At 43.5% G+C, this 27291-nt stretch overlaps 2 protein-coding genes across 11 annotated transcripts; one reads left to right on the forward strand and one right to left on the reverse strand.

Annotated features, from left to right (window-relative positions):
• Positions 1 to 659: 659 nt before the first annotated feature.
• PCTP (phosphatidylcholine transfer protein) lies at positions 660 to 10656 on the reverse strand. 7 transcript variants are annotated; one of them, XM_088176535.1, is made up of 7 exons: positions 10442 to 10649; positions 7293 to 7410; positions 6870 to 6983; positions 3702 to 3781; positions 3197 to 3368; positions 2486 to 2553; positions 660 to 1898 (listed from the first exon to the last, which is right to left on the reverse strand). In XM_088176535.1, exons 1-7 carry the CDS (start codon positions 10586 to 10588, stop codon positions 1833 to 1835), a joined length of 765 nt encoding a protein of 254 aa, XP_088032661.1. In that variant the 5' UTR covers positions 10589 to 10649; the 3' UTR covers positions 660 to 1832. The 7 variants fall into 7 exon arrangements, with proteins under 7 accessions (XP_088032661.1, XP_088032660.1, XP_088032662.1 ...); XM_088176534.1 differs by having other exon boundaries at positions 6870 to 6986; XM_088176536.1 differs by lacking the exons at positions 6870 to 6983; positions 10442 to 10649 and adding exons at positions 9793 to 9973; positions 10365 to 10426.
• Positions 10657 to 18895: 8239 nt separating this feature from the next.
• TMEM100 (transmembrane protein 100) lies at positions 18896 to 26460 on the forward strand. 4 transcript variants are annotated; one of them, XM_014878274.2, is made up of 3 exons: positions 18896 to 19064; positions 21917 to 22087; positions 25236 to 26460. In XM_014878274.2, exon 3 carries the CDS (start codon positions 25298 to 25300, stop codon positions 25700 to 25702), a length of 405 nt encoding a protein of 134 aa, XP_014733760.1. In that variant the 5' UTR covers positions 18896 to 19064; positions 21917 to 22087; positions 25236 to 25297; the 3' UTR covers positions 25703 to 26460. The 4 variants fall into 4 exon arrangements, with proteins under 4 accessions (XP_014733760.1, XP_088032667.1, XP_088032669.1 ...); XM_088176541.1 differs by lacking the exon at positions 18896 to 19064 and adding an exon at positions 19676 to 19696; XM_088176543.1 differs by lacking the exon at positions 18896 to 19064 and adding an exon at positions 19935 to 19954.
• Positions 26461 to 27291: the final 831 nt, after the last annotated feature.

Genomic DNA, 27291 nt, shown 5'->3' on the forward strand with positions numbered 1-27291 from the left:
CTGGATTGACAATGGAGCCATTCAGCTTCCTGAATTCTTAGCCTCAGTGTCTCAGCATATTGCACACACATGGATACTCTGTCTTGGTGACATGTAACTAAGACAAAGTGAATTCATAATTATAAAATGCTTTCAGTCTTTCTCCTACTTTCATTTCCTTAAAGACTAAACAAAATTACCAATTGTCTGGAGACAAAGAATGAAAAAATGACCTCTTTTGTACATGATTCATCTCTGTGCACATACTCAGCTCACACACTTACATGTTGCTTGTAAACATTTCAGCTCAAATTTTAAGGTAGGTGCACAATTATAGGTAAGTTTTGGACTATTGTGGCACAGAGGTCAGTTTTGTTCAGAAAGAACTGGAAATTATTTAGTTTGTATCATTGTTCCAAGTAGAGTCATCCTCAGATAGTCTCTGTAAAATTTTGTTATATCATGTTGTGTAACACTGTAATATTCAATCCAGTAACAGTCTCCAAGTCAAAGACACTGAAAAATGCCTGAACTGCTGGCAGAACACAAGAACCCTGCTTAGTTCTAATCCAACTTATTCTTCCAAAATCCTTTAAAAGTAAGGCAGCTCACGGTATCAGCCTGTCATCTGTGACCTGCCCAGCAGGCACTCTTAAACCTAGGAGACAGAACAAGAACACTACATGGACAAAATAATGATTTATTGGAAGCAAATATTCACACAAGGTATAAAGGCAATCATTTCAATTGATTATTTTTCAACGAGACAAAGCTACTCCATTACCAGACTTATTCAGAAATAGGATTAGATTTAGGAACTACATTATTATGCAACAAAGAGAATATTTTAAATCCCTGAGAATTATGTCCACTCATTCTTTTATGCATTCCCTGCACCCCACCCCCACAAAAAAAAGGTGCTGGAAATTTAATTTCCCACTCAATTAAGCTCTTAGTGCTTCACCATCCATTCTTTATATCAGCATGAAATTTAAAAATGCAAGCAAGCCCAATTTCCACATCAAGCTCATCCACATTCAATGGCAGGCACCCAGTTTAAAATTACTTCCAGTTTTAAGTTGGTATCTAAGCTGCTTTACAGGTAAGGCTACTGACTCTGAAGGTAAAACTTGTTCCTCTAAATCAGACATGCAAGAAGTCACCTCCTCCTTTTTCTTCTAGCTGGACACAGCTAAGGGTTTTTGCTTTTCATACAGAAGTGTGGAGCTGTGAGTGCAAGGCTTTAAGCCTGATCTTTTTCCATCTGGATTTAAGGGAGCTTAGAATCACAGACTTCCAGTTCCTACTGCACATTTCTAGTAATTTATCTCATCTCTCAGCATTTTTTAGGTTTATATCAGGCAGAGAGTTTAAGAATGACAAACTTGTGTAGCAAAAGCATTTCCTCCTATGCAATGCAAGTTCCATTACTGAGTTTCAGGAGGAAGCATTGTTACTGCAAGGTAACAAAGGCAGATCCAGGCATCACACATGCAGACAATTTGCAGTCCAAGTTCAGACATTTTTCTAGTAAGATTGTTGTCTCTTGTGCAAGGATTAACACAACCATCACACAACTCCTCTAGCTGACACCTGACAACCAGCATAAGCAAAGCATGGGGAACAAGGCTAAACTTGAGTACTTTCAAAAGCTGCAGCTGATGTTGGTGTCTCCTTACCAGTGGTCAGCTCTTCAGCTGGAGATGGAAAATATAATAAAACTCAATGCATAACTCAACTAAAATAAAATTCTTTCCAGTATTAGAGGTAGATTTTATCTGGTGTAATATATGACAGCTGCTCCTGTAAGAGCAGAGATCTAGGAATTAAATAATTAAGATGAATTGCGACACCTATGTTCTCTTAGAATAATTAAGGCAAGCTTTTTGAATGTCCTTCAAGAAAGCAGGCACACCACTCTGTAAAGAGAAAGGCAGAAAAGTTATTCTTGCATAATGAAATCAATACAAACTATAAACTAGATGAGAATTCCAATTATATAGATCAAGGCCTTCAACAGATACAGTTCTAAGATCTAATATACAATCATTATTGTATTATTGTATCTATACAATTACTATTATTATCTAAGATCTAATATACAATTATCTAAGATACAAGTCTAAGGTCTGGTACATAGCATCAAACCATTCCTTGAATACTTCAGGAACAAACTGCATTATTGAAGTTTGCTTGTCTTGAGGCTGTTCATAATATGCTCTGAAACACAGATTATTTGGGATTTGCTGCAGAAATTTACCTGCCTAGTTGACAAACCAGAGGAATTTGACAGGAATTAAAATAAGTAAATTAATTAAGACTATTGTTATGAGAGCTTATGATAGTGAGACTGCATACATGGGACTATGTAAAAGCTAGGAAGGCCAATGTATCTGTTTCAGAAAAAAATTAATTCTGCCCAACACACAGAAGATGGGTATGACTGCAGTGAATTCGTTGTTTGAAACAGATTGACAAAAGATCATTGTCTGCAACCTTTCCTTACCTTGGCACCCCAGTTGACCAGCCAGGATGGAATCATGCCACCAGGATTATCAAAATAGTACATATAGACTAGAGAGGAGAGAGAAGTCACAGTTACTGCAGGCTCAGCTCTAACACACTGTGACAGAAACTTGGTGTGCATTACTGAAGCACTAACTACAACAGTTCTACTCTAAATTCTGCATAAAAAAGTCAACTTGTCATGAAGCGAAATGTGAAGTAAATACAAGCATTCCCTGTTAACCTCTGGGAAGCTGACAGAGCCAAAACAGAAGTTCAGATTATTGCAAGCCATTTTTGGCATCCATCTTATAAAATAAGACTGTCTTTGAAAGATTAATCTCAGACAGAAGTCAAGCTCTAGGCAAACCCTTTAATCTATACATCTGTCAAACACAATACTTGAATCATTGCTGACTTAGGAAAATTGCAGCAGAGTCTCCTCAGCAGAACTGGCAGGAAAAGAAGTTGCAGACTGGGGGTGGGATGGGGGGGCAGAAGAAAGTGGTGAGTAGACTACTCTTAACCACCCAGCCCAACTCCTAAACAAAAAGATTTTTCACAGTAGTGCACTGCACTGGACATTTCCAAAGGTTTCATTCATTTTAAAGTAACCCTTGGCTTAAAACTTCCAGTTCCCCTCTCTGTGTGTTTTGCTAATGCATACATTCCCTGGCTACATGACTTGTCACACATTTTCTTGACCTCTTACCTTTGCATCCAGCCTTGCCATCACTTTCAATTACCAGGCTTTGTTTATAGCTTTTTACTCTGATAATACCAGGCTTTTCAGGGCACTGAGGAACAGCCACACTTTTTGCTAACACAACCCAGATCTTCCTCCCATCCACATCCATCTCCCGGCATTCCCGAATATAGACATACTGCAGTGCACGTTGAGGAGGCATGTCAAAACAATGTCAGCTTGAAGGATGAGGAGTTGACAAGTGAACTCCATCACAAACAGCAGCTCCTTCGAGTTATTTCTCATGTCCCTACAGGATTCAATCCTGCAGAGCAGTAATTCAGCTATGTGAGCTCTAGCTCTGTGTGGGAAGAGGCCCCCACACTCCTCTTCATGCTGTATTTATTCATGTAACATGAGGACTGCAAGATCTTAGACCAGTGCAGCAGAGTGATGGAATCAGCTCATTGGTGGGATTCCTGGATGACCAAGTGGCAAAAACTGCAAGAGGAACAAAAGCTTGAAAGGATACATCTCTGTTTGAGAGAGGAAAAGGGTACTTCACTTCCCAATAGATGACTTTTTCACCATCATATGTTTCCTCATACAGTTCTACAGTTGAAAGAAGAAGACTGTTAGATATTTTTAATTTCTACTGCAACAGAAATACAGATGGCATCAAGAACTGCTAGATTTCTGACCTGAGCACATTTTACATGCAACCCTGATGTCAAAATTAATATGTACATAAAATTTTAGCAGTAAGAGACATTAAGAAGTTCTGTATCAAGACTGTTCAGGAATCAAACCCACAAAAATAGGTGGCCTGTTTTTCTGTGGCTATCAGATTAATTGATGAAAAAAAAAACCAAAAAAAACCCCAAAAAACCCCAGAACACAAAATCAGAATAATTCTGGGGGAAGCAGAGTCAAAGTCCTTTTCCAACAGTTTGCTCATTCAAAGCCCTTCCATCTCAAAGCTTTTTCCTCACCTGTGCATGTTCTGCACAATTCTAAGTCACAAGTACAATGTGCTTTTTCACAGGCATGTCATTACCCTTGTAAATTAGACTGAGTTAACACAGAACTAGGATGAGTGCAGCTTTCTAACTCCTGAAGACATCTCACATGAGAGATTAATGAATTTTGGAAAAGCTGTCAGGAATTTCACAGAATATACATGCAACAGCAAACTAGAATCTTGAGCAGTTTATGAGCCTTCATTACACCACCTTCAGTCTGCCTGGAAACTCAAATCAGAAGGCAACAGAACATGAAAAAAAAGTAACCTAGGAATAGTGCCTAAAAGATGGCAGTGACTCAGAGAGTAGTCTGGCATGAAGGAGAAAAATTAATTCTAATCAAACCACATAATTGAGTTTGAAAACCTATCTACAGTCCAGCTTCCTTCCCTGAGGCAGCAACTGCCACTATGAGGGCAATGGAGCTGACGAGCCATGGGGCTGAGCCAGGGTGAACTCCTGAAGAGTGTGATCCACAAAGGTGGTTCACCTTAACAGTCACAGTGGTCTTCCTTTAGAGCAGACTTGTGCCTGAGGTGCTCTGTATCCTCCAGAGCAAGGTTTTTGAAAGTGAGTCCAGAATAAACTGATAATCTCATTGACAAGGCAAGAACAGTGCCCCAGAGATTCTTTCCCTACATAATATATTTCATATATTCCAAACCAGGCTTCTGTTAGTTTGCCCTGCAGATCAGCTGTCACCCACAGAAACAGCTTCTCCTCTTCTCCAGCTGGAGCAGTACTGGATACACTTGGTGTTGTAATAACCCACAACATTTAAGTTTTCCACCAGAGGTCACTGGAGCATTGGATTATTCACTTTACTTTCACTTCTAACCAGAGAGATTTCCTTTTTCAAAGGCAGCATGACGTTGTTTTAAAGACCCCAATACAACTGTTACTAGCTACCTCATTTACCTATCTTTGCAAACACTGGAAAAACACACAATAGGAAAAGAGCATCCCACCTGCATTCATTTCAAACCAGAATACAGTGTATTTTAATCAATAATCTGATTTCATTTAGCATCACTACAAGAGATCACAAGTCCATTCTATCCATTATAGGCATAGCAGCACTTACAGCTTCAGCAGTGAGTAATTACTGTTAAATTGTTGGGAAGTCTGATCTCAATCAGGGAGGTGCTGCAATCAGGAGTAGCAAGTTTCAGTATTGCTGAGGCCCAACCATTTAGCACTGTGCCACAGAAGCATGTGGTACCTCAGCCACTACTCTACAGTTCAGTCACAACTTCCCTGTTGAATTGGCAGCTGCAGCACGAATCAGGCCTCAGGACTGTCCACATGTCATGGATATCTGGAAGCATTCAGGAGCAGTTGCCTTTTCAGCTAGAAAGGCAGCAGCTCCTTCTGCTCTGGTCAGGTTTTTATTGCAATGCCAGCCAGCAGTTCAGCAGAGAACTCTCCTTTGGACTGCCACTTGCATGGCTGTAAGAGCACCAAGGAATACAAACAAACAGCAACACCAAGAGCAAGAAGGCTCTCAATGGAAGTTTTCTGGGGTTCCTTCCTAAATGTGAAAGAAAAAGCCCAGGCTGAACTGGGGTTACATTTAAAACCCTGCTAGCACTATTTCGTCATATGTACTGTCCTAAAAAAATGTGTGGGCTTGTATCAATTTTTAAGTAGGAAGGAAAGCATTACATTGTATTTATCCACTTTAAGAGTTAATTTCTGTGAAATGCTGGACTTAAAGCACCAGCACAAGTATAAATTAACAGATGGACAAACCATGGTCAGCAAGGATATAAATGTCAGCTCTGCAACATTATCTAGTTTTTAGTTTAAGGGTGTAGCTTCCCTCAGCGGCTTCCTTTCTTTTCTCTACGAAGGAATTAAAAAAAAAAAAGTGTTTATTTAAGAAGCATTCATTTCTCCTAAATGCACTTAAAGACTACTGAAGTAACTCAACAGAATATTTTTACATCTTATACAATAATGCTGAGTCCCACTCTGTCACAAATGGCTCTTGCTACAAGAAAGCTACTGACCATTTTGACAATTAACACTTCTTAATGAAGACACTATTCCTTAAATTTGACCAAGACTGACATGAGTTAAATTTATGGGTCTCTGTATCAATACAGCCACTGGCATTATCAGCAGTCACTCACTGTGGAGCTGTCCTAAACCTAACAAGCACAACATTTAACAGTTCTTTGGTTTTTAACACTGCACTTTGCTCAGCAAAACACTTTGACCACTTTTCAGTTTTACCAGTCTGTTCTTCAAGCACAGGCTTAAAAAGAAAAGGCTCTCCATCTTTAAAATAAATGGATTACTGCATATCTATATCAGCTGAACCCTTACCTTGTTACTGCTGACTTAAGATGTTTTAAAACCATATGGATATCCAGGTTCCACGCCCTTTTACAAAGACAACATTAAATAAACTTGACTAAATTAGTTATTCCTTTCTCTGTAAAAGCCTGAAGTTACCATGTATTCTCTCGATACACCCATTCCTGACTGTAAAAGGTGCCAAGAACAACCATGCTTTCAGGAAAACATATTCCATCATGCATCAAACTGGTGGAAACCTGAGGAAAAATTTTCACAATGAGAACAATCAGCCTTTGAAATAATCTCCCCGAGGACAAATTTTAAGACTCAGCTGAACAGGGTGCTGGACCATCTTGTCTTGACTGTGCTCTCACCAAGGAAGTTTGGAGCAGATGATCCCAGAAGTCCCTTCAGTGCAGTGATGCACTGCTCCACTGCCATATGCAAGGATGCACAAAAGGTACCACCTCCATTTCTCCCAAAGACATCTACTAAAATTTAAAGCAAGCATTACAGCCAGAAGTTACAAGGTGCTCCAGCATAACCAGTGATGCCAATCATATGCTTTAACCAACATGGAAAGAATTGATTCCAGAGGAAAGATAAATGCTGTTGAGACATCAGTGATTCCAAATCAGAGTTTACTTGTGTATTTGCAGAGTGCAACCTTATCCAAAAGACGTTTAAGTCTGACCCAAAGTCTTTGGAAGCAGTAACTTTAAAATAGGAAGGAAAGTTTTAGTGGAAACAATCAATGTGTACTCCAGCTTGCTTTTACACTACCTAGATGAGCTTACCTTTAACATACTGATCCCACTTTTTTCTGAAATCCAAGTCCATGTAGACATCTGCACACAATTTTGGGGAAATGTCAGCAAGACCACCAAAGATTTTATATTCATAAAGTCCTGATTGCTGTGGAAATGGAATGAAGAGAGGAAAAGTCACACAGGAAAGGGAAGCACTCCACATCAGGGAGAACAGCTGAAGGAAGTTAGGTGGGGCACAAATTACAAATATGCTCAAGAGCTGTGAAAGCAAGTGTTCAAAAACAATGCAAGACTGAGTCTTTAACCTCTCGACTTTTTGATCTATACATGAAAGTTTAAATCCAGCCAGGCTGACCTGCCCTGCACAATGGCTGTTCCTTCCCTTACACCAGTACCCTTTTACTTCATCAGGAGCTCCAGAGGGAGCATGTTTCTTCACAAACACAGCCCCCTTTTCATCTCCAGTGGTCAGTGTGGACTAAATCCTGCCCACACTGAGGCTTACCAGAAGCATTAAATTCTTGTGGCAAGTTAGTTATGCTTATACAACAGGCTGGGATACAAGAATGCTTTACCATGTCCATGCTTACATACAATGCACTCTTATATCTGCCTTGAATATTTATCAGCTATTTTCTTTCAGAAAGCTGTATGCACTGAAGGGGTGGGGTGCAGGATATCTCCTGTTTTACTTTCAACATATGGTAATTCCATCTGTGCCTATAGAGCAATGTTTGTACCATTGTTAGCACGAGTTCAGGACTAAATTAAAACAGTGATAGCATTTCAAATATACAGTGTAGAAATCAAATCCAGGCATTCCCAAGAAAAGGAAGAGAAGGATTATACAACATTCTGTTAGTGAATAGATGAATTTTCTTCTTTTCCTCACTTTCACTAATTAACTTTAGAAGATGAGGATTACCAGAAAACAGTACTGTGAGCAAGAAGCTTAAGCTGCTCATCTTCACTGTGGCTTCACTGAAGCACCAATCACCAGCTTCAAACCTGAACTATTCAACACCTGTGTAACCCTATGTACTCATCATATTTGTAAGAGGCATCAACATTTTTAGTCTCACAAGAAAAGCAGCAATTTACAGCAAAAAAGTTAAAGCAAGAGTGAAATGTTTCAGTTTTTCTGAGGCCTGTCATCAGGAGAGTCAATCAGCTTGGCTGGAATACAGCACTGAGCAGGAAGGCTCAGATCTATTTCTGCAGCCTGCAAAGAAGGTGGAAAGACAAAGAAAAGAGAGAAGGCAACAGGAAGAATAATTGCTGCTTTCAGCTTCCTGGACTACTGTTGCTACAGGGCAGTTGCAGTCCAGTAAGTGCCAAAAACTAATTTTTCCAGTAACAACTTTAAACAAAGACCCTCCTTCTAGACTTCATTCATCTTCTCTTGTAGCAATCTGAAGCAACAAAACAGGAGATTTATTTCCCAGGAGAATCAGAAGATTGGACTTGAAAAGGTCCCTTGCATCCTATGTAGTCTGTCCATCCAGCCTAAACGAGGGGCATTGTACACTACATTAAAAAAAGACAGACACCTGTAAATGGTTTTTTTTTAGTTTCAAATAGTCCTTTTAGCTCTACAGTCCTTCTGTATAAAAGCACGAGAGGATGATGAGGAGAAGCCTGAGCTACTTTCCATCTCACCAGCTGCCATTCACACAATAGCAGCACAGCCACTGCAGTAAGCCAGGGTTTCCCTGCTCCCATGTGCCTGGCTAAATCCAGCCTCCAGCTTCCCAAACGTCCTTTGCCTTCATTCACTGTATGATACATTTACAGGTCACTGTTGATCTCTGATCCTAAAGGCTCTGCTTCATGCACTGCAGCAGGAACACCCCCAGCACCCTGTACTCCATCACCACACCAATTCCTGCATGGCAGGCACCCCAGCCTCGCCTCTGCTGTGTGCACCTACTGATAAGCTTGTCTTGCCATTGCCAGTCACCACATCCACATGTAAACAGGGACTATTTAGCACTGAAGAAAATTACAAGGTATATGAAGTGATGTTTTGTTTTTTTTTTAAAGAGGCTTTCTCCATCTCATTGTACCTTTAGTACAGCCCTGTATGCTTGCTGGTTTTTTCTAACATAACCACGTCTGAAATGATTTCTCAGAATACAAATACAAAATTGTCATGCAAAGAACAGCATGAAGTCCAGAAGGAGCTGAGAGGAAACTATGATGCATATTTATATATATATATTTATATATGGATTTAGAAGTCAGTATTGAATAATGAATCTGTGTCAGAATAGAAACACTGTCAATCACAAGTCGGTTCCTAAACTACTGAAGTTCTTTAAAGAAGTTTGTCCCCCCAAAAGGGGAGAAAATTTCATTCCAACCCTTTCTGAACTACCTCCTGATTTTAGAGGGGGAACGGTGGAAAATAAATGTGAAGGGAGTTCTGGAGAGTGGCAGGAAGCGGGGAGGACTCCAGGAGAGCAGGATGCTGTGACACGGGGGGCTCGGGAATAGATGTTTAGGGACAGCTCCCCCCAACACAAACCCCTGCGAGGCTGGGGAGGCTGGCACATGGAACACCGCGGGAATTCCCATCCAGCTGGGATGCCGGAGCAGGGTCACTGCGGCACAGCAGCTCTGCCATCAGCACTTAATGGCATTACCCGGAAAGCGGCTTTCTGCGAGCCCGGAGACACCGAGCCCAGGCCTGTGCGGGGAACCGGCGGCTGCGGGCAGGGTCGAGAGGGCCCCGCATCCCCGTCAGCAGCCTGGTTACCATCGCTCCTATCCCGGTTACCATCGCCTCCATCCCGGTTACCATCGCCCCTATCCCGGTTACCATCGCCCCCATCCCGGTTACCATGGCCTCCATATTCCGGTTACCGCTGCCAGCATCCCGGTCACCACTGTCCCCCCATCCCGGTCACCATCGCCTCCATTCCCGTTACCATCCCGGTCACTACTGCCATCAAGGCCCCCGTCACCAGGGCCCCGCATTCCCGTCACCATCCCGGTCACCACCGCCCCGTCCCGGTCACCACCGCCCCCGTCCCGGCCACCACCGCCCCCGTCCCGGTCACCACCGCCTCCATCCCCGGTCACCACCCTCCCCGTCACCAGGGCCCCGCATTCCCGTCACTATCCCGGTCACCACCGCCCCCGGCCGCCCGGGCCTCGCTGCCGAGCCCGCCCACCTCGTGGTACAGCCGGTAGATCCGCACGCCCATGGTCTCCACCAGGAGCTGCCAGGGCCCCGCCGCCGCCGGTGCCGGCTGCTCCAGCTCCCGGCAGGCGGCCCGAAACTGCTCCTCCGAGAATCCCCGCGACAAGGACTCCTCCATCCCCGGCCGCCCGTCCAGCTCCGGCGGCGGCCGGGCGGGCACAGCCCGGGCCGGGCACAGCCCCCGTGCGGCCCGGCCCGCCCCGCTCCGCCCCGCCGGGCCCCGCCGAGCCTGCGGTGGCAGCGGGCCCACGGCACATCCCCGGCCCGCAGGAACGCTCCCTGCGCTCCCGGGTCTCGGTGGTGCTGCCTTGAGGTGTGTGTGACATCGGCCTGGTGACAGAACCGGGACAGGTTCATGGTCAGGGCCTTCCTTTGGGGTGTTCCCCAAGGACACAGATTGAACACGGTGGGCACGTGTATTTTTGTGTATTTTTGTATGTCTTCACGTTTAGAAAGACAGTTTTCCTTATGGACTGTACATAATATATTTATATATAATGTATACATATTATGCTTTTATAGGGAGTATTATATAAAGAACCTGTAACTGCTATTATTCAGCTGCTTGGCAGGTGAATATGGCCTTGGCACACTGCACCAGGCCAGCCTGGCAAAGAGGAGGGAGCAGCAGCCTCTGGCCCATGGCAGAGTGGGTTACACTGGGCTGTACTGGGGTGGACAGGATGGAAGAGGACACTAAACTTTCACTGGGATGAGCTTCTGGGCAGGAGGAATCCACTGGCAGGAGGAATCCACTGGCAGGGACACATTCTGCATCTCAGGCTCTGCAGTGACACCACCTATCACACTCAGCCTAAGCATTAAAGCCTTCAAAATGTGACTGTGGCAGGTTTTCTCCCAGGAGCTGTAAATCTGTTTTCATTGCAGCTTTATTCTTCTAATTCCTGTGAGATTTTCCTGCTGAACACTGTGTCTTCAGAATGAAACAAGCAGCTCTGAGCAGTGGCACGTCATCAAACCTACTGACTGGCAGCACCACCCAATGCATTTGGTGGTAACCTCTGTGCAAGGCTGGAATAATGTAGTGTTTCTGGCTTCCCTGCCAAGTGGCTGAGCTCTTTGACAAAGAGTTCACTTATGTCAGCTGTCCTTTCCAGTTCCAGTCAATTGGTTTGTAAGCAGAGCATGAGGATTTCTGGCTGACTGGGTTGGACATACAGGCTGAGCCTCATCCTTGCACAGCCTGGAAAACTTCTGGGGAGACCATTCTGGCAGAGGGCATGATTGTATCTCACAAACTTCCTCCCAGTATGTAAACTTGATGCCAGAACTGTACCATCTTTATAAAAGAATATCAATAATGATAATAAATATCTGCTCATATCTTACCAGCTCTCACCTCCCTACTGAGACTGCTAGGCAAACATTTCAGTTCTTTTATTTTTTTCTTATTTTGGTTGTAATCTTACATGCATTATTATTATTATTATTATTATTATTATTATTATTATTATTATTATTATTATTATTATTATTATTATTATTACTACTACTAATATGTATACAATAGGTATAAATATTTTAGCTTATTTTTGTTCTTTCTTTAAATATTAATTAAAGTGGCATGCTCTCAGTGAGCCCAGCTGGTTTTCCAAATATCAAGGCAAACCATTTCTTACAGCTGATCCCTTATGAGTAATTTCTTGGCTAAGTTGCCTTCAGTGAAGCTATGCTGCCCACCCAGCTGAGGAGCTGGTCTTTAAAATGGAATATGAGGCAATGGCCTGGAGGTAAGACTAATTTAGTTTTTTCTTGCAGGAATATTTCTTTACTTTTACAAAGTTTTTATCAGATTGCTGTCTCACTTTTAAGTCCCATTCTTTCTCTGAAATAGGGCTCAGTGAAACTGAAAGAGCCCGTGGCTCTTGTTTGCACAGAGGTGACTTTGACCCAGTATGAAAAAGGAGGTGTTGTGAGTCAAGAACTGATCTTTAACACGCAGCAAGGACACGTGCCTGTGAGATTACATGATCTCCTTGTTTGTGCAAAAGGACTGAAGTGATCAGAGCTCCATTGCCTATTATTTTAGGGTCAATGTTTTGCATTATATGGTGTCTACATGGCATCAGCAAGTTGGCTTCAGCTGCCTGACCACTCCCTCTTTCTCCTGTACTTTAATGGAAAAAGAGATTTATCTCACAAGGCCACTCTAGGGACAAAAGCTTTCAAAAAAGGCATTACTATGTGACCATTTTTCTTGGTAAATAAGGAGTGGTGATTACTAAGAAAGCACAAGCTGTTCTGAGAGTTTATTTTCTCTTTTCATGTATGTTTACGCAAGTGTTATTGTTTATCACTTGTATTCCCATGTATTGCCTTTAGCTTAGGGATGGCATGTGAAGTTTGAACCCAAGTCCTTTAGAATCTTCACTGCTGGGTAGTGGCTGGAGGCTGGGATGAGTTCAGGACTGATTTTCTACTGCTCTGCCCCAACACTGTGGGACAGCAACTGTGCTGGGGCAGCTGGGTCTGGGAACAAGAACCCAAAGGCAGCCTGGACACAGCAAAATCCAATCCCACACATGAATCAGGGACCTAAATAGCATCTGAGTGAACATAGAGGGTTACTATTCTGGGGCAGTGAGGGGGAGTTTCAGAAGTGCCCATAACTTGAGTTACATACTTAGTGGATCTCAGGCTTCAGGTTAGTTACCCTATAGTGTAGTAGTTAGGATACCTGGTTTTCAGCAAGGCTTTCTGGTATGAGAAGGTTTAGCTTTTATCCATGGTGGTGTTTAAGGACAGGCTGGATTGGGCTCTGAGCACCTGTGGAAGGTGTCCCTGCCCATGGCAAAGGGTTGGGATGAGATGGGATGATCTTTAAGGATCATTCCAATCCAAACCATTCTGTGATTTTATGACTCTATTTAGCTGCTGCTGCTGCTCTGAGTGGGAAATATATCTCAAGGCAATTTGCTGATTTGGACTATCAGTGGCATTAATGTACCTAAATCTTCCACCTGTTTTTAGAAGGGGAATAATCTGTATGAATTCCCCCCTAACACCTAACCCTTCTGTTACTGAAGTCAATATTGGGGAATCCAATGAATTCTGTGGAACAGAACAAAACCAGGAAACTGGACAACTCCTGCATCACAAAATCATATGTGGCCAGAAGTGAAACTAGCAATGAATACTACATTGATGTTTTCAGGCCCCAGGTGATTTCCAGTTTTTGTTTTGGATATGGGAGAAAGTTCCCAGCTATATTGTGTTTTCCTCTATCTGTCTCTGTGTGGCACTGGTGCACTTTGAGAAATTCTTGAAGATGAACTAAAGATGTGGAATTTTGATGGATTCAACTGCTGTGCAGACGTTTATATCCTACTGTAATTCCATTTTACTCAGTGCATTCCAAAAACTTTGCAAAACTGCTGAATAGTCTTGACCTACCATTTCTACAGTATGTATATTTTTATTTCTAGTATACACAGCCAAAGCAATTATAAGCTTCTGCTGCTGTTGCTTTATTGACTACATCATGTAAAAGCCTTTCTCACAAATTGCTGCATGACTTTTGCAGTTTGAAAGAAGATTCTTCATCCAAAAAGCTGAGAAGTAACAACAGCATTCCCATCACAGCCATGCATGTGTAAAGCAGTCTATATTCTCCTCTCTTGTATGAGTCAAAGGGAAATCTGTTTTTTCAACATTTTTAGAATACACAGAAAATATAGCCTGTCTGCTATATCAAAATCTTTATGTATTTTATACATAAAATATATTTTTTTATTCCTAAGTATTTAGGCAGGGAGGGTCACCTAGGCTGATTTTTGCAAAGAACTAGCACAAGACATGCACTGCTTGAGCTATCAGGTGTCATAAGAGGCCATTAAATACTGGTTTATAATGGCCTTCTTCATAGAATTGAATTTAACCACAAACTATGACTGTTTCTGTATCGAGTATCTAGTTTCAACAGAGTTCCACCCAAATAGAAGAGGATTCTGAGGGTAACTGGAGTTCTGCTGGTTTTCTGCCTCTGATACTAAGTATTTTTTACCTTTGGTAGATAGTTTACTATGCTGGACTCCTGGTGTCTGAAGCCATCTCTTTCGTTTTGCCATGTTTATTTTTGATTTACATCTTTTAGCCACAGTTTTCCTGGAAAGTAATGCACTCCCAGTGCAAATAAACTGGAGATAAAGAGGTGCGACCAATTTACCTGGCCCTGAGGAAAGAGGGATAATTTTAAACTTCATTGTAGGAAAGAAGGGATTCCACCACTACCTGCATGACCTAAAATGCCTCAGTCAAAAGCTAAGACAGCCTGTTTAGATCTTGACTTGGTTTGGCAAATGGTTATCACTACCACACCCTCTACTTTCTTAACTTGTTTACATGGATGTAGAAATATTTCTAAACATCTCCTTTAGCAGGTGATGCTAAAGTAGATGATATATATGAAAAGCTCTCTTTTGTGGGAACAGTAAGAACTGGTCTTACTGCAATTTTTTTTTTTCTTTTTTAACTACCCTTTAGGTTAGACTTGACTTACAGTAAATTTCACAGAAGTCATCTATTATGTAGGAGAAAAGCTGTGCATTTTAACTTTGTGCACTATTTTAGATAGATCTTGGCTATAAATTTAGTCATAAGGATTGTAGTGAAGTAGGACAAAGAAAGACTCATCAGACAGGAAGTAATTCAACCAATAGCCTGTGTAGCTTAGTTTAAAACTCATCATTTTCTTTCTACTGTTGGAGAGTCAATAATAGCTGGCTGAAATGCTCCACGTTTCTTAGAAATGAAAATGTCTCTTGACACTATCCACTAGCTTGGACAAGTCACTTTTCCAGCTTTTTATCTGCATTTCCCTTCATGTCTTTGAGCCCTGTAAATTCTTCGGGTTACTCAGTGCAGGTGGAAAACCAAGAAAAGAGATCATTCCAATTTTGAATTTAAATCTCAGCTGAATCTGCTGCATCCTACTGCAATAGTCTCTAACAAAAATCCTGGTTATGGTGAAATTACAGTGCCTGGAGTTTGCTCCCAGGCTTCCCCAGCTTGGCCAGAAAGCTGCCACGGTGGCTGAAGATTCAGAGGTTCTGTAACCAACTTATGCAAGGTTGAGGAATTGGCTTCTTGTGGTGTGATGCATCCCTCTGCTAATTAAAAGCACATGTCCCCACAAAGGAATGCAGCTCTTCAAATGGGAACTTCATGTAATTATGAAAGCAGTAGGAGATAAGAATAATTGTTTTCAGTTCCAGATATCCTGTCTTCTTCAGCACTGCAGGAAGATTAAGTGAAAGTCAAGGAAGGCAATGACAAAGTTCACATGCACAGCAGGACATCTGATGTTGACCAAAGAACTAGTAGGATCTAATGGAGTTCAAAGAAAATTCCTTCCCATATTCCCAGCCACCAAAGAGGTTTCTCACAGTCGTTATAAGCACATCCATTTCATAAGCCTGCTTACCCACAGAGGGGCTGGTTTGCATGGCTGTCAACCAACTGGGCTGTAAACTGTGTTAATGAGAGGGGAGCTACAGCATTTTATGTGAAATCATTTGCTTCTCTGGTTTAATTGGATTTGAGCTCCTTTTGGACTCCATTTCTCATCACAAAACACATACACTGCGTGGCATGGTAAGGACAATTTATAACATATTAAGCACATTGAAAAGGTGCTTTCTGCAAGTTTCACAAAATGCAGTAAACTGACGTGTTGTGTCCGTGTGTGGGCTTAGGGATAAAATAAAAGGAAAAGTCAGTGGAGGGTTAAGGAAAAGGCAAGAAAAACTAATTGAATAGGGAGCCTACAATGCTTATACTTTGCCAGATTAGTGAGTCACTGTTTGCTGTGCTGTTAAGGCCCAGGAGACTGTTAGAAACTCAAAGGAAGCCATGAAGTATTGCAAGTGTGTTTCAGTCGGCAGAGCAACAGCATTGCTCAATTTAGGAGCAAAACTGCTCTCTCAGTAGGCGCCGTGGGTTCCAGAATCACACACGCCTCTTGCTTATCAGCCCAGCTTTGGGGCTGCACTTCCCTCTAAGCAGCTGTGTTTAGGCCCCAGGGAGGAGATTTTGTCATCTAGGGCAAGTCCTAAAGGGGAGCTGTGTATCACTGAAGCCTGGCAGCCCAGAGCTGTGAACCTGTAACCCCTCACTGCAGCTGCTGCTCAGCCCCGAAGTTTCCTCAGCTGTTTGCACTGAATTTCTACAGGTGCTGGATGTGCTGCTCCGGGTGTGTCTGGTCCTGCTTTCCTTACATCCTTGGAGAGCAGTGTTCAGAACACAGCAGGACCCTAAAAAGCAGAGGTAATCAGTCATCCATTTTTTTTAAAAGGCCAGAGGGCTGGTGCCCAAGGTATTTTAAACCCTTCAGTGCCTACAAACCCATCCTTCTAGGGGAGAGCCCACTGATCTCTCATCACTAGAGATGTCATTGCCATCACTTTTCATTGCAGCTTTTATGCTTCACAGTGAGAAATAAGAATTGCATGAGATCTAGGAGAGTGACTTTTTAGCCTGTTGTTAGGGCATTTATTTGTACAGAAACATGAATTCTAAGCCCAGCTTCGGTGCTTGTTTATGTGTATTAGATTAGCTCCTAAAAAAATCAGTTTTGTGAGACATCTTATGTAAAACTTTCAGTACTTTATGTAATACTTTCAGTAATGAAGTTGGCATGGAAAAATAAGATTGTACTAGTGGAGCTGTGGATGGTGTAAGCCTGGGAGGGAGGTTCTCTGTCAATATAGGAGGACCAAATACTAGACTGGAAGGACTAGAGAGGAACTGATGTAATAGGAACGGGGTGAAATTTAGGTCATGCACACATGTGCTAACAGCAAGAATTTCTGATATAAAGTGAAAAATGAAACTGATACTGGAGAAAAAAACAGACATCCTGAACAATCAAGAAAATTATGAAATGTTAGTATTTCTAGGAGGCCAAATTCCATGGAAGAACATGGTAATAACATCTGAAAAAATGATTGAAAATAAGCCTGAGAAGTTTAATTTCTCCCTCTTAGGGCATTAGTGGATTAATTGCCAAAAGAAAGAATAGCTGCCTGAGCCAAACGCTTACTTGTCCATGTGTAATTGTCTATGAGTCCGTGCAGCTAAAAACAAGGTTCCTAGATATCAACAGAATAAGGCTTGTAGTCTCCAACAGGAGGAGTAGGAAACCTGTTTGGGTTTTTTTTTTGAGATTGAACTTGTCAAGTCTAATAGAGATATTACAGACACAGCTGCCTGCACTGGGAAGGACCAGACAATGGTCCAAGAGATCTTGTCTAATGAAGATCCCCTCAGATCCAGTTTGCTTGTCATTTTTGTTCAAATGCTGATGTATTTCATGGGAGCACCAGCAGGTGGGGGGAAAAAAAATTGAAGTTTCTTGCATAAAGCTGTGGAGCTTTTCCAGAACCTGGTTGATTTGTCTGGAGAAGATGAACCCTTGGCAGTTCTTAACGATGGACAGGATGAAATCCTGGCCCTGTGAAGTTGATGGAAGTTTTGCCATTAATTTCTATAAGGCCAGGATTTCACCCTGGAAAGGGAGTCAAAAGTACACGCATGCTTTCAGAGACAGAGTGGCTGATTAAACACATCTGGTGCACTGCTCTTTTATCAATCATTGATAAAATAGTGTCTTTTAAATATAAACTTTGGGTGAGCTTAACCACAACATTCAAACATGTCCTTTTACAAGACTTAAAAGCATAATTTGTCTGCTTTTTGTCTGAAATAACAGAAATCATGGTAAAAAATTAACACACACCCACACTCATCCACTCTAAACCCCTGTAGTATTTGATGTGCTGCAGAAATGCACAATTAAAGCTTAGAAAAGCCAGTTAAAATATTTCTAAATTATATAGAAAACTTTCTCCTCTAAGAATGCCAGACGAAGCTATGTTCCTCCTCCTCTAATTTCTGAGCAGTTGAGCTAGGGGTTCATTTGGATTTCGGCTGGTACTGTGCTTTCAAGTGACCCAGCACGGCCACGTTTGACACCCCGGCGAGCTCAGGACACGGCACGGGGCTGGGTGCAGGAGGGAATAAAGGACTGCAGGAGGGCAGAAGGGGCTGCAGGAGGGCAGAAGGGGCTGTAGCGGGGCAGAAGGGGCTGCAGGACGCGCCCCCGCCCCGTGTGTGTGTCCTGCCGCGGGCAGGGCGCGATGCGGATTCTCCTTCCCTTCTTGCTGACCCCGCCGTTCGCATCCCCGAGCCGGGCCGTGTGCCGGACAGTGTCCCTGTCCCGGGCTGCGGGCAGTGTCCCTGAGCCGGGCTATGGGCAGTGTCCCTGTGCCGGGCTATGGGCAGTGTCCGTGAGCCGGGCCGTGGGCAGTGCGAGGCAGAGGCAGAGCCCGGACCCCGTGGCCAGCCCAGCCGAGCCCAGCCCAGCCCAGCCCGGCACTGCCGGACACCCTCCCCGGCCCCCCCGCCCAGCGGGACAGTCCCGCCGCAGCCCCGCCCGCCGCTGAATTTGCTCCGGTCCCTTAATTGTTTCGCTCTCACCGAGAACTTTGTTTACAGTCCCTTGTGCGGGCGAGCTGCATCCCTCTTATGCTGGCTGCGGGCTGGTGGCCGCCGCAGTCCCGCCCGGCGGCCGGGAGGTAAGCACGGCTCGGCTTCGCTAGGCACGGCTCGCTATGGCACACTAGCCTATGCTATGGCACACTAGCCCATGCTATGGCACACTGGCCCATGCTATGGCACACTGGCCCCGCCTGTGGCATGGACTGGCACGGCTCAGCTCGATGGCAGCCCCGGAGCCGCACGCCCCGCGGCAGCGCCTCCGCCGGCTCCCGGTGCCCCCGGGGCTCCGGCTCCCGGTGCCCGGTTCCCGGTGCTTGGCTCCCGGTGCTCGGCTCCCGGTGCCTGGCTCCCGGTGCCCGCCTCCCCGGGGCTGCTCAGGCACGCCGGGGGCGATCTGCTCCCTCCGCTCCGGCACAGGGCTCTCCCCGCTCCCAGCAATCGCGGGGTCTCGGCAGTCGGAGCCGCTCCCCGGGTGCAGGTCGGGTGTCCCGCGGAGCGCTCTCCGGTACCGGAGGGCTCTACATGCGCAAGGCTGTCCCGCGGAGCGCTCTCCGGTACCGGAGGGCTCTACATGCGCAAGGCTGTCCCGCGGAGCGCTCTCCGGTACCGGAGGGCTGTACGTGCACAGGGCTATCCCGCCGAGCGCTGTCTCTCTGCTCTCTTGCAGAACTACTCGGGGACAGGCGGGACGCGGAGGGTTTGAGCCCAGGTGTGTCTGTGGAGTGTAGCAGGCGTGTTTGGAAGTTTTGCACATAACGGAGTTGGTTTGTGGAGGGCTTGGGTTGGCTCCCATCCTACGCCCCGGCTAATGTCGGGAAAACGAAAAATGTGCGGGAGTTTAAATCTGTTAATGATTTTACTTAAAAACCTGGTGAGAGAAACTTACTGCATCCTGAGGCAGCTGGTATGGAGATAGTGTGTTCTCCTCCTGCCTCTATAGCTCAGGGCATGGTCCTGGAGTCTTCTTGTAAGTACAAATTCTGGTTGTGTATTTCCAGCAGTGTTTACCTGAGGCAGAGCTGCGGGGTTGTGTTTTACTATAGTCTGTTGACTTCTGAATGAACTCAGGCTCTCCTCTCGGCACGGAAGGACTCCTTAGTGACTATTTTCTGTAGTCTCTTTATTGCATAGCCATAGTGTGAAGTGTGAGCATTATGATTTTTTGGGATTTTACCTGAGCAAAAAATGGTGCCTGAAATATTGTGTAAGATAGAGAGAATCTGTTCCAGAGCTTGAAGGTGGAAAACTCAAATGTGTCCTACTGGTTATGAGTAAAATGTGAAAAAGAGGAAGGGGTTGTAGTGGCTCTTTGCCCTTGCACAGAGATATTCCGTATGTGGGAAGCCTCCTGAGAGAGCACCACATTGAAATGATTCCGAGTTAAAACGCTGGAAGCTTCATGTAGAGATTTCATGTGTTTCTGCTTCTCAATTTTATAGTGAAGGAGGGAAGGAGAAGGGAAGAAATTTCACCTCTAAGAAGTTGCTCTGTCAGAATTTTTGATAAAGATATTGATTTAAAATAAAAATACCTAAACTGTGTGCAGTCAGGGATAAATACAAATAAATAACTGACAGAGCAATTAATCTTTTCCAAGCAAGATGCTGGCAGAGTGGCTTAGGGGGCACAATTGCGCTGGGAAGAGCTTTCAAACAAATGTAACCTTGCTGTAATCCAAGTGGAAGTTGACTGCTAACACATTTCAAACGTTTGCCTTTGTTTTAATGAAATCTAGATTATTTGTCTGAAGTCAGGATTTTTTCTCTGCATTTCCCTCCAAGCTTTTTAAAGAGGTAAACTAATTGCTAGGTCGTGTGGAAAAGAGTATAGTTAAGGAGATAAACAAGCAGACTTCCTTATTATTAGCTAACTTCAATAATCAGTTAAATATACTTTGGCAATGTCACAGGCTTATTCTGAGGATCATCTGGAGAACAGCAGCAGTTTGTGCATGTAAATGTTTGTGTCTGGGAGATGTTAGCAGGGTCTAAAAAACTTAAAAACAGAAAAATCCTTAAAGTTTATCATGATACAAACTTATTGTCATGAATTTACTGTCATCCCCACTTAGGACTCCTGCTTCTGTGTTGAAATGATCTTCCATGATCATGCACTTCTAAAAAGGGATTGTCAAATAAGATTAGCAACATAAATCTCTGCTGCTTCGTGAGTTTTACTCAGCTGCCTGGTGATTTCACAGCTGTTTGTGCAGTTGATAACAATTTCCATCTCTCTGCTTTCTGCAGTCGTCACTGCCCTGCTGCAGAGTCTGCCTTGTCCCTCTTGGACTTACAAATCTTGTTTTTAAAAATCCAGTAACAGAAATGAACAACAGTAAATATAATGGACTTGTGTTTATTACAGAGGGTTCTTGAACTGTGTAAATCTGCCTTTTTTTACTCTGAGAAGAGTTTTTGGGATTATATTACTTAGGTTTTCTTATAGTGGAAGAGATTTAACAGGTTTTTTTTAGTGGTGTGTTGTCACAGTCAGTTCACAGTTAGGAAATCTGAGGAACAGAGAGATGGAGTGATTTGCTCAAAGAAATTGGACACGGAGGAGACAAAGTCCCATGTGTTCTGAATCATTATTCACACAGGTGAAGTGAGCAATAGAAATTAAGTTAAATAAGATTTTTATCTGCAGTATTTCTTGTGAATTGCCTTTTCCTGCCTGGCTCTTTCTGGGGGACTTGACTAGGTTATGATGCTCACTACTGAGACGTCACATCATCAAAGGAAAATGTTACATTGGGCCAGAAATGGGTGGCTGCTTCCAAGAAAAGAGGCAGAAGCCACTAGGAGAGTGAGAGGGAGAACTTCTCCTGCTTTGGTCAGGTCAGGAGCAGGAGTCAGCCCACAGCAGGAGCTTTACACTCATGACTTTTATTCTTAAGAAGCTGATAAATATCCAACAACTTTTCTTGTAGGAAACTTCCATGCTAGAATATTGTCACCTCCAGTTCATCATTCAGCAACATCTGGCACTTCAAAGACTCGAGCAGCTCTTTCTGCCTTGAATTGTCATACAAGACATCTTCAGCACTCTTCCTCTGCTTTCTGAGTCAAGGATCTGTTACCATGGGTTTCTCCTGGATCTGGTAGGTGTGCATGCTGATGGATTTCGTGTCTTTTTGATAAATCTCAACTTACCCTTATTAGTGGCTAAAATTTTTCTCTCCCCTTTATCCAGGGTTAGCCACAGGAGCACATTCTTCCTCCAGCTCAAAGTAGCTCCTTAAGATAGTACTTGTGGTATGATTAGTGAGAGGATGCTGGTGTTGCTGGGTATCTTTGCCTACATTTCTTACCCTGAAACTTGAACCAAATCACCTGTTGGCTTAAGTCAGAAGTGACTTTGCTGGCAATGAGGATCCAGTACCCTTTTTTCTAGGGCTGGATACCTTTGCTCACACTTCAAATAGGTTCTGTTTTTTATTTAATTTAGGAGTATTTCAACAGAGGGTTGTTCATTTGTTTTATATGAATGCCTGCCTTCTTACATCCTATTCCAGACAAAAACTGTGCTCCTCAGAAATGAACAGGTATTTTGCCATTGACTTAATTATTATAGATTAGAATATTTTTTTAATTCCTGCTAGATTTGACTGTATAAATATATCTCCTTTCTTCATAAATCTCGGTTCAAGAGGTCTAGGAGATTTTTAATGCTCACTGAAGATGTATCTGAAGCAGAGAGACAAGGACTTTAGAGACAGGAATAAATATATTTTGAATAAAAGTTAAATTTTTTCAGAACAATAATGCTTATGAGTTTTTGCAAGTTATTCGGAAGGTTTCCTATTTCAGTGACTGTTAGAGTACTTGGACCTTTGAATAGTTATTATAATGTATTTGAGCCAATAGACCTTTCATATGCAAAATAGTTCGTTTTTTTTCTCCCTCAAATTTGATAATAAAATGTTATACCAATTGAATGGTAAAATCCAAAAAAGGTGACATTTGGGGACCACATTGTTATGTTGTGCTGAACTTCTGTGATGTTTAATGGGTAAGGAATGCAGCAACATAATGGCACCAGTGTAAGTCTCTCTGCTGTGCCATTATTGAAAATGCAGAACTTGGGCTCAGATCCACATGGGAACAGATCAGTGACACTCAAGAGCAAACCCATGGCTTTCTTGGGCTCCTTCTGTCTGATTTAAAAGGCATTTCATCATGCATCATGATTCAAAGAATAAAGCTACTGAACCTAGGAGAATTTAGGATATCTAAGGTGCCTGTACAGATACATTTGCTTTGTCTGATAGGCAGTGAACAAATCCCTTTCCTGCCCTTGGACATACTGAATACCCTCACAGAAACAGGCAGAATCATTGAATAGTCATGGCTGGAAGGGACTTCTGGAAGTCATATGGTCTAACCCCCTATTCCTCAGCAGGCTCACCTAGGCAATGCTGCCCAGGACTGTGCAGATGGCTTTTGATTATCTCTGAGGGTAGAGACTCTGAAACTTCACTGGGTTCCAGTGCTCAGTTACCCTCACAGTAAAAAAGTTTTCCTGATGATCAGAGTGTTTCAGTGTGTGGCTGCTGCCTCTTGGGCTGTCACTGGGTGTACTTGGGTGTGTTGTGTGTTCTGAGCAGGGGCAGGCTCCTCGGGCAGGGCTGAGCCACAGGCAGCTCTGCACAGCCCATACAACAGGGAGCTGAGCACTATTCCCCAGAGCAGTGGAACAAAACCTTTGGCAAACCAGATCTGTGCCTTCCTTCTCTCCTCAGGGTTCAAGGGGACTTTGTATACAAACACTCTGATTATATCCAGCATTTAGCCTGTTTGTGCCTGTGTTTTTTTAAAAAGTGTGAAATCTTCTTTCTTGGAAAACCCACAGTCAGTTATAGGAGGTGCTGAGATATAAAACCAAAAGCTCTCCACAATGAACAAATATATCTTAGCAACAAGGGTGGAGTGGTGGGAAAGGAAAAGGAGAATACAAGTATCTGGCAATTAACTTCCTACTCACAGATGTGAAGGTGATAAAAGTGATAAAAGCATTACTGCATTGCCAGCACTCTTCCTTGTTCTCTGAGCTGCATATCATGCTGCTCACGAAAGCAAAAGTGGCACAGCCCACACTAGAGTGGTGGAGGAGTCCTGGGAGCTGCTCACAGCAGGAAAAACAGTGGCTCCCCAGTGGTTCCCCAGTGGCTCCCCAGTGGTTTCCCCAGCAGTTCCCCAGTGTCCCAGTCTCTGGAGCCTGTGTTGGGGTGCACTGAGCTGGGTCCAGGACAGCACATCTGTGACAGCCTGGGTGTTGGCCCCAGAGTGACCCCACATCACCAGAGCCCTGGGGACAAGGCTGAGCTCTGTCATGGCAGCCTGGAATGGTGGAGAGCCATGGGCTCCTCTTGCTCTGATCAGGTGGACTCTGATTATTCCCTGGGCTTCCCAGAGCCAAAAGGTATTTGCCTCTTGTGTGGATGCAGTCAAACTGTGCATGCTGTCAGGACTGAGAGCATGTTTACAGTCTGGAGACAGGATGAAAAGAACCTGCTGTATTTGAGATGAGTGAATATGATGGTAAATTTCCCTCCATTACAGGGATGTAATTTCATGGATTTACAAGAGACCCATTGCCTCTGCATGAAGCCAGTGAAAATGGCAAGCTGTCAGTCTGGCACTGATGTTGCTGTAATTGGAGGTTCACCAGCCTTGAGCTGAGCTGAGTGCAGGAATCTGCATCCCCACTCCCCCCACATCTACACCTTCTCATGACCATTTGAATTTTTTCCCTAAGTAGCACTTGCACTGAGAAAGGCTCACTGTTCATCCTAGTTTTTGCTGGGCATGATCATGTTACTGTGATATGAGCAAATCTGTGTAATGTATTATGTGTAGATTTATAAAGAAACTGTGTGGAAAAAGTACGAGCAAAAATCAAAACAGTGTGTGAACTTCACCTCTTTGTGAGAAAAGGTAATGCCATTGAAATTTAAATTACATCCAGAAATACTGACTTTAGAATGTAACTTAATGTAGGATTTGGCCCACAACACTTTAGTGTTGGTGTGTGTCTTGGTGTGTGGCTGTTCTTTCTAGCACTTCCATATTGTTGATTTTTACTGTAAGAAGTGATTCAGATCCTTAACGATCAGTCATGTCACTGTTACCTTGTTATGGGGTCTGAATGTCTGCTTGTTTGTGATCCCAAGGGGATACTTCTGTGTCCCCACTTGTCTAATAAATAATTGGTGATTATTGGTTGAATTGATGCTCTTCTCTCCACAGTGCAGCATGTGCTCAGCAGAGCCTGCTCTAGCCTAAGAACTGGCCAAGCCGAGACAATCAAGATGACAAACGAGCCTATCAAAGAGATCCTGGGCACCCCAAAGCATCCTGATTCCGTACCCCCAGAGAAGAGTAACAACAATGACTGTGTGATAACCACCATCCCTCTGGTGAGCGAGTGCCAGCTGACAGCAGCCACGGGGGGAGCGGAGCTGTCCTGCTACCGCTGCACCGTTCCCTTCGGCGTGGTCATCCTCATCGCCGGCGTCGTGGTCACCGCCGTGGCATACATCTTCAACTCGCATGGATCCATCATCTCTGTCTTTGGGCTGGTCCTCTTGTCCTCAGGACTCATCCTGCTGGCTTCCAGCGTGGTGTGCTGGAAGATCAGGCAGCAGAGCAAGAAGGCAAAGAGGCGGGAGAGCCAGACAGCGCTCGTGGCAAACCAGAGAACCTTGTTTGGCTAAAGGCAGCCGAGAGGAGGCTGGACAGAAGGAAGAACCTTTGTAAGTCAACCTGGCTATTTATCAGGAGGAGACATTGCAGATTTTAATTTAACTGTGGAAACGAACTGAAATGAAAATGGAATGGACTAAGTAATTGTAAAATTCTGCAAGTGCTCTCAATGTATTTTTTACTGCAGACTTGATAGTGATTCTTTCCAAGACAGAGGAAAACCCACTTTTCCTTCACAGAAAATTGTGTCACATAACTGCAACCATCCTAACTGCATTCTCCAACATGCTGATCATGTTGGAAAGGGAACTTGTGGGAACTGAGAAAATAATTTGAACTGACTTGAAATGCAAGAGGTCTCCTTAAAACACTGACATTTGACCAAGGGAGAAGTCATAGCATTTGAAGTGACTACAAGCTTATGGCCAGAGTATCTGAGACTTAAACTGTAGCTCAAAAAAGAAAAAAAAGAAAAAAAAAGGCAATATGAACACATTGCAAATTGCTCAATAAGCTGATTCTTATATTTTATGTAACTTCCTCCTCCCAATACCTGTGGTACTGTCCCCCTTTTTTAAACCAACTAATATTGATTTTGTTTCACTATTGAATAGAAATCAGTAGAAATGTGTAATTATGTTGTTTAACCTAAATAACGAGGTATGATCATAGCTTAAAACATGAGACTTTTTTTGTAAATTAAAGTGGTCAGGTTTAGCACTTTTGATTATTTTGCTATAAAACTAAAAAATAAATGTCATTAAAATAATATCCAGTGCTGCTAGACCTTTAGAAAATATTTCTTTATTGCAAACAAGATAGCTTGTATCTTCAACTCTGACTGCATTATATTTCTATTTTTGTAGAACAACCCCTGTGACAATAACTGTGATCACATGTACTGCTGGTCTCTTTCAAAAACCTCTGCAGCCAGTGGACTTCGGTTTGATAGTCCAACCCTCTGCAGCTTGATTAACAGCTCTGTTATTGAAAAATCATAGCAGACAGTTCTGCAGACACTCACTGTCACAGTCAGTTTGAGACATAACTATTAATAATAACTTGTGGAAGCAAAGCTATGTGTAGTGTTTGCTGACTGAGCTTTGGGATTACAAATCTTCATGAAAAGCAGGTGCCAGGTGTCCCCTGCTTGTGGCTGAGGTGTTGATTCTGTAACTCTTGCGTTGTAGAGGTCTTCCAGCTTTTCTCAGTTAATGGGTTATTGAGGGGCTTGGATTATTGATTCCCAAACTGAAGCAAACCAGAACATAATTTCTCCTTCTTGAAGGACAAGTGGTGCTGAGCTGAGTCACAGATTTCCACCCTGGTGTGTATGAGAAGGCAGAGAGGCTGCATGGAGCCCTCCTTCTATTTTTTCTCTCTTCTCTTTTCCCCCTTACTTTCTCCAGACTCAAAAGGGCTGGGTGTGATTTTTGCTTTCCACTACCAAGGTGAGACAGGCCTGTGTCTTCTCTTTGCCCTCAGAGCCTCTGGCAGCCAGGACAGTTTTGGTGATGCTGCTGCAGAGCCCACCTGCCAAAGAGCTGCTGCGGGGGCTTCCTTCCTCAGCTCATCCTGGATCCCTACACTTCTCCTGCTG

This window comes from Sturnus vulgaris, chromosome 20 (genome assembly GCF_052056855.1).
Source record: "Sturnus vulgaris isolate bStuVul1 chromosome 20, bStuVul1.hap1, whole genome shotgun sequence".
NCBI classification, from domain to species: Eukaryota; Metazoa; Chordata; class Aves; order Passeriformes; family Sturnidae; genus Sturnus; species Sturnus vulgaris.

Excerpts from the sequence above, each read along its gene's own strand:
- TMEM100 (XM_014878274.2), top strand. The coding sequence starts at position 25,298 with ATGACAAACGAGCCTATCAAAGAGATCCTGGGCACCCCAAAGCATCCT.
- PCTP (XM_088176534.1), bottom strand. The coding sequence starts at position 10,588 with ATGGAGGAGTCCTTGTCGCGGGGATTCTCGGAGGAGCAGTTTCGGGCC. Across the intron at positions 7,411-10,441 it reads TCTACCGGCTGTACCACGAG|CAATCAGGACTTTATGAATA; the intron begins GTGGGCGGGCTC and ends CCATTTCCACAG. Across the intron at positions 2,554-3,196 it reads TGGCAAGGCTGGATGCAAAG|TCTATATGTACTATTTTGAT; the intron begins GTAAGAGGTCAA and ends TCTCCTCTCTAG.